This window comes from Homarus americanus, unplaced genomic scaffold (assembly GCF_018991925.1).
Source record: "Homarus americanus isolate GMGI-L3 unplaced genomic scaffold, GMGI_Hamer_2.0 scaffold57980, whole genome shotgun sequence".
NCBI classification, from domain to species: domain Eukaryota; kingdom Metazoa; phylum Arthropoda; class Malacostraca; order Decapoda; family Nephropidae; genus Homarus; species Homarus americanus.
This window is the reverse complement of record NW_024716703.1, coordinates 23453932-23461364: the sequence shown is the minus strand read 5'-3', so window position 1 is coordinate 23461364 and position 7433 is coordinate 23453932. Positions and strand designations below refer to the sequence as shown.

Below are 7433 nucleotides of genomic sequence, written 5' to 3'. Positions count from 1 at the left end.
AGGAAACAACATGTGACATTTCTTAACAACACTTTGCGAAAATATTTCATCTAAGGATAGACATTACCGCATAAGAATTTTTTTTCGAATGGTATTTGAAAATATTTTTTAGAAGTTCTCTGTAAAATATATTTCGTTGGATATTAATATAAAAAAATTAAAATGAAAGCCATTATACCTACACTTAACACCAAAGAGGTTTGAGAACTGTCTTTGGATTGGCCCTTCAGATTGTAAACAAATCTCTACTATTACAATTTTCTCTACGGTATTGATTAAATGCCATATCTAATATAAATAGACGAGTTAGATACCTTATAAAAAAATAATGATATTATGTTACGTTATTTTAAAACATTTAAAGGCCCTATTAAATGTTGCAAGTGTGATCTGAAAGCAGAGGCTCGTAAACAATTGACCAATCAGCTGTTCTCTTACAAAGGTGGTGTAGTTGCTGAGGTGTGACGTCACGCGGTGTCTGTCTTCCAGGACACCGGACGTGTTTTCGTTAACAAATTAATATTGGAGACATAATTAAAATGGATAAACAACAAAATGACCAATTCAAGAACAGAATGGGAGTATTCAAGAACAAAGGAAAGGACCAAGATGTAAGTTTGACAGATGAGATAGACCCAGGCCAAGAATGTTCCACACCATGCAAGTGATAACATTCATTCACATCAGTTTCTTCTAACTTAATATTTGTTTATCATCTTTAACGTTATCTCCAGGGGAAAGTGTGATTATTTTGTCACATGCACAACATATCTTAATTAGTCTTGTTTGTTAAGGAGGGTGTAGAGGCGGGGCGTTTCCTCAGACTAGAATCTAAACAGATGACCATGATTAAGTTGAGCCTTAAGCCTATTATAAAGTTATGCTATAGAGTTAACTTTTACACTACACGAGAGCCAAATTTTGTATTGCAATGAAATTATGGTTACTATATAGGGCTAACCCTCCTGGCTGTATAGCTCTGATGTGGCCATATTATCTCACGTCCAGAATTGCCTCAAATTTCACCATATCATAGTAAGTTCTTTCTGTTTAATATACCGGGGAAGATAGGTAAGGTTTGGTTGGTTAGGTCTGTGCTGCATAACCACAAAGGTTATGGAGCGTTTATTTTAAAAATAAATTTTTTTTAACATATTTCCACAAACTACAAGTGTCCACTATAATATAACAATGAAAATCCGGCGTTTTTATAATTGTTTTCAACCAATTTCGCTTGCGGGTTAGTCCTAAATAATTACCGAAATTATTAATCACTTTATATGTGTAGACAAGTGAAAACATAGAGAAAGTTCTATTTTCTATGGTGTATCTGCCAGCTTAGCCTACAAAACATTTGGGTAAAATTCTTACGATTTGGATAATCTTCAAACTGTGATGTGCATGTAAGCTTCCTCAACATTTTAAGAATTTATTATTTAAAAGATTTTACACAATTTTAATATGAAAAGGACAAAATTGTTTCAGCAGTATTCTTTGGTTGCCACTTTAATTATGTTGTGGGGAATTTTCCTATACAATTATTATAACGTAAGGAATACAAATCCAGTGGTGAATCGAGCAAAACTTTATTTCAATACACTTCATAGCTAAACTTTAAATCATAGTCAGTGTGTCTTCAGTGATGTGTTCTTTCTCAAATATCAGTATTTCAGCTTGCTTTATTTTGGTGTTGTCAATTTGCTGAAGTGCTACAGGTGTAATGCTACAAAGCTTAATTACCATTTAATCAATTAAGTTAGATTTTTTTTTTTAATATATACTTGCCCCACCACCAGATTTGCAATATATGTACAGGGTATGAAAGGATATGTTTTAATGACTATTAAAAAAAAAATTATATATATATATATATATATATATATATATATATATATATATATATATATATATATATATATATATATATATATATATATATATATATATATATATATATATATATATATATATATATATATATATATATATATATATATATATATATATATATATATATATATATATATATATATATATATATATATATATATATATATATATATATATATATATATATATATCGATAAAATCACACAGGAAAATAAAATGGAAACAACGGAGCACCTTAGCTTTCGTCTTTATTCAAGACATCTTACATTAGTAGAAGAGATGGCTGGGCACACGGGGATGGGGGGTTGGTTCCGTGGCAGAGGGTAGATTATTGGCCCTCACCTGTATCACCTGTATCACTATTCACCACAGAGGCTAGCAGGGCCATTTGGGCTGGCTGTGGTGGGCGGCGGGTGAAGAACTCGGTAATGTTTTGTTGACTGGGCGACCTAGCGCGCACCCTGCTTGCTCCGCTTCTCGCGTAAATGATGGAATGTACCGCGTAACTAATAATTGCCGCGTCTGGCCAGGTGCCGCGTAAATGACCAACCGTGTAAAGAAAATCCGCGTAAATCAAGACTATACTGTACGGTACTAACTTTTCCATAGCCAAGTCAATATTTATTTTTCCCACAATTTATTTCCAGAATTACGGTAGGGTCTCTTCAAATGCAGGTGTTGTGCTTCACATTTAAATAAATGCGACTCATTATTTATCAAATATTGATAGAATTTGACTACTGTACTGTATATGAGAACCGAGCCATGCTCTTGCTGCTACTTATTGCTTGATGAGTGCCCACCCACCTTGGCTAACCCTTCATTTTGTTTACAACACTGAGAAGAGAGAGAAATTGCTTGACTTTGAGAAAATTTTCTCAAGTTTTAAACTCTGTGAAGGTCGGACTCTAGCATCCCACGGTTGCCTTTACAATGTAAATGAGTCAACCACATGTACAGTACTATGTGCACTTGTAAGGAAAAGACTCATGCCCGTATTATTAAACAACATCTTCCCCCTCTGACGAAGAGTCTTCTTGGAGGGATTGTTCTTTCATGCGGCATTTTTAATTGCTCGAAACTCTTCCCCTTCGTGTGGGACCAAGTAGGGTAGGTCTGGTATACTGTCCACTTCGCTGATGCATTATGGGTCGTCTTTCTTGTGTGTGTTTGTTTACCTTCGTTGGCGCTAAAATTAAGAATACTTCGCTCTCATCATGGACATTTTTTCCTCCCAATCATCAAGGGCATGTCCTATATCGCAGAGAGAACGTGATTTATTAGTCCATTTGATTGGGGAAAAGAAAAGATTTTACAAAATAAAAATACTTGTGGGAAGCCTGTTAGTTACAAACACAGGGGAAATGTAAATTTTCTACTGTTTCCAATGTCATTTTCAAATATAACTAATGTGCAGTTGTAGCATAGTGTATGTGGCCATTAGTCTAATTTCTCTTTGTGTTAGTCTTTTTTCTCTCCTATTATGCATAACATAATAGGAAATGGCTTTTAAGTGCTGATATGCCCTCATTTATTGTCATAGGTTAAATATTGTGGTTTTCAGAGAAAACAAATTTTTAAACACCGCAATTTCAATATATTTTATAGTGAGACGGTCGTATTTGTGGCAAATGTTTTAAAAAGTTTTATTTATAAGTTAAAGTTAAGTTAACCTAACCTAGCCTAGCCTAGTATAACTCATCACATACTGTGGGCGAACTTATTATTACTGAGACGGGGGAAGCTGCTGTGAAGTCTTCTATATTAGCCAAAATACTGTATCATATACCGGTATGCTTAAGTCACATTATCATTAAATAATCAAACTCCATCTCCCAGTGAACTTCTTTTATATGCACCAAATTCAGCCAAATGGAAGTTTACCAAAACGAAATACAGTAATTGGTAATGAAAAATTAGTGCCTCCAGTATTTCACACATTATATCATGATCCACTGTATCAAAGGTCTTTTTGTATGTAATGTTACCATCCTTATAACAATGCCCTCCCAGGGAAATTTACCTCTACCATTTTAATATTTTTAGTCATAAACCTCCCCTTTTTATATTTTTCATACAGAAACTCACTTAAAAACTGATAAAAGTTGCATTAAGTAACTTAATGTACTTACTTTATTAATATATGCCGCATAAAGTTTGGTGACGATTTTCTCCCAGTGAAATTTGCCTATATCCATTTTGATATTTCTAGGCAAGAACGTCGCCAGTTTATATTTTCCAGGCGGAAACTCACTTATAAAACTGCTAAAAAGTTTTAATAAAGTACCTCAGATGTGCCTACCTGATTAGTACCAGTTTTAGTCTGATGAGATGACTCCAGCAGCTTGCATTTGGCAATGACAGGAAGCACAGCTTTTGCAAATGTTGTAATATGACAGGAAACATGGCCTTTGCAAATGTCATAATATTGGCTGTAAAACCAATAAAGTAAAAGAAAAAAATATATATACAGGGCGTATACTGTATATAAAATTACCAATAATTGTTTCTTTGTACATTAATTGTATTGACTATAAATGTTCAATAAAACTAACAAAATAATTATGAAGAGGGTGTTAAAAAGCAGCTACTAGCTACCTCTTCAAATTTCAGTAATATTAGTTCGTTTTCCCGCCACCACACTTCTTTGTGCGCTGCTGTAAAAGGTCCTTCGCATTTGAAAGCACGGTTTTTGACACGAGAACCCACTTCAAGGGAAGATGTTATTTAATAATATGGGTGTCATACTGTGCTTCATTACTCTATTCCCTTCACCTTGATCAGCTCATTAGCCACTTGGGCGGTCAGTCACATCTCTGTTGCACACTGTTGACAAGTACTGGCTCCAGAATGTATCTGTACCTGCACCAGTGTTGGTCAAGTATGGTCTAGAAAGAGCTCACACTTGGTGCCATCACAACACTGGCAGTTTTTTCTAAGAGTTTACAATTCTCATTCCAAAAAAATTTGCCCTGGCAGTTTTCTGAACTTGTGACTAATTCAACCTAAAGCTGTCTCCCCTAGTGGGGGCGGGCATTTGCCAGCTCCAGTTATGAACATTCGACTGAGTAATGTCCTCTGAGTTGCTTATAAACTAAGGTGCCATAGTGCAGGCACCAGTCTGGTGGCCCTCCTTTGGACATTTTCAGTCGACTAACAGTCTCTAGCACATCTCAGGGACCAGCCGCCGTGGCAGTACAGTACTCCAAACGGGAAAGCACTTCACTTTTGAAGGGTGTTATGAGGCTTCCGTGTAATGTATAGTTAAGGAAGATATTAAATGTGTGGATCAGTGATCAAGTATCTAAATATATATGAACATTTGGTCACTACTAAAGGTTAATTTTCCGTTTGAGAGTGCAACTTTCTGCAAAGTATACTACAATATACAGTTTAGTATATATTTTTGTTTATTCATATACGTACTGTACACATCAATAATTAGCAACTCGGTTAGTTTATATTTATGTACATGTTCTGGTGTACACATGCATTATAACACAGTACAGTACATGTTTACATTTGACTTAAGGTTAGGCCATTTTTGGAACTCCTGAAGATCTTATTTTCAAAGTTTCCTAGTCCTGTTGGTCTCGTAAAATATTATATTTGCCCAATTTGGTATTATTCAATATCGAATCCCCCACATTGAATGAGACCCTATGGTACAGATTTTTTTTTCAGTATGTTTAATTCATAGAAAAAGACTATTGAGAGACTAGAGAATCTGTTAGTCTGAAAATTACTTTTAGAAGCAGATGATAAAACCAAACCTAATTTGACCAACTCAACTACTGTATGGTACCCTAGAAGGATTGTTAAGTTTGGTAGGTTCTTATGGTTTTCTTCATTGTATTTTTTTATACTTGCATTTACTTTGTTTACTCACCATTTTTGTATTCTGTTTATCAACTTATAAATAATGAATAATAGTAAGACCACAGAGCTGTACTGTCTGTTTGTAGTACTGTACAATAGTAGCTCACTTGCCTCTAGCTACTGTGACATGGGTTCAGTACCTGCTTGGTCAGACGGAAGAAGGGTGCTATCCAGTTTTACCCTACCAAATATTTATTTTACTTTTTTTTTCAGTAATAACAGAGATCTCATTGAGGATGGCCTCATTGGATCTTTTGGGAGACCAGTTAGTCACAACTGATATTTACCTGGTATAAATATAAATCAGTCGGTGAATCACCCTTTACCATATGAACTTTTGTATATTTTATAATTTCCTTGCACAATTTTCCTTGCCTTATAATAAAAGCAAATTTGTTGTAATTAAAGAGATTTGGGTAATAGTACTTTAAGACATTTGCAAAGGTAAACTACTTATATTTGAATAGTATATATTCTATTGAAGACAACTTCTTTCTTACCTTAAGAAAACTACAAATAATAACAAGGAATTGCAAATTTCATATTTTTTTTTTTTTTTGACAAAGTTACTGTAATATAGCCAGGCCACCCTGCATCAAAACTCAGAATGACAAAGGATTGGAACCTATCCCCTTTTATTCATTGTTAAAATCACTTATAATTCGACCCTAGTTTTTGAGAAATACAAGGTATAATTCTAGACATTATTTATAGCAAGACAACAGACACACACCAAAAAGTCTAGGCCATGATCACCACCACAAAAGCTGATACTATGAACAGTGTTACCATCTCTGAAACTAAATTCCCTGCAGTTACCAACTCCTATTGTTAAAACTAATTATACTGTACCTTAAATTTTGTGTTAAAACTATGTTTAATAATACTGTATGTTGGTCCTGGATTTTGGGTATTCCCCAGCATCCTTAGATGTAATTAGTTTTACGTAGTTAATACTAGTTGTATCACACAACCTTTATGGCTTCTAGTTTTAACTACTGTACTTAAGACTGGTTTTGACTTATTTCAGGTTTTAACTGATTATATATATATATATATATATATATATATATATATATATATATATATATATATAAGCTGGTGGTATTGTTCTTATAAAACTTAATTTCTTAGCAGCCTGCACCAAAAAGACAAGAGAATGCCATTCAGTGTAGATTTTAATAATATTTTGCATCATTTCATATATTGATTTATAATTATTCTAGGAGATGAGAAGACGAAGAACGGAGGTCACAGTCGAACTAAGAAAAAACAAGAGAGAAGAAACATTTTTAAAGCGACGTAATGTACCAACAGTTGATTCTACAGGTAAGTTATTTTGTGCTGTATACACCAGTAATTAGCGAGTACAGTGGCCCTTCAAATTCGCGGGGGTTAAATTATCAAAATAGCTGCGAATAACATTTGCTAACGGGGGTGGGGGGGGGGGGTACATTTTTACTTGTGTACATAGAAATGTATATTCCCTCTGTGTTTGCCCCTAGGACAATTATTTCTTTTACCTGTATGTATTGTATATATATGTGTGTGTGTGTGTGTAGACACACACACAAAACACATACAAATAAATAATAATGGGAAATTCCTCTCTCAAATAATCAGAAACAAATGTATTATTAAAAAAGTTGAGTCTACCCTCAAGT

At 34.1% G+C, this 7433-nt stretch overlaps 1 protein-coding gene across 3 annotated transcripts in view; it reads left to right on the top strand.

The window, feature by feature from the left end:
• Window positions 1–430: 430 nt before the first annotated feature.
• LOC121858341 (importin subunit alpha-4-like) overlaps window positions 431–7433 on the top strand; it is a 31250-nt gene continuing 24247 nt past the window's right edge. For 2 of the 3 annotated variants that reach the window (XM_042354744.1, XM_042354743.1), the window contains exons 1-2: window positions 431–611; window positions 6996–7098. In XM_042354744.1, the coding sequence (XP_042210678.1) occupies window positions 540–611; window positions 6996–7098 (175 nt within the window). In that variant the 5' untranslated portion in view covers window positions 431–539. Of the gene's footprint in view, window positions 661–6995; window positions 7099–7433 lie in introns of all 3 variants that reach the window. The other variant, XM_042354745.1, reaches the window with a different exon arrangement.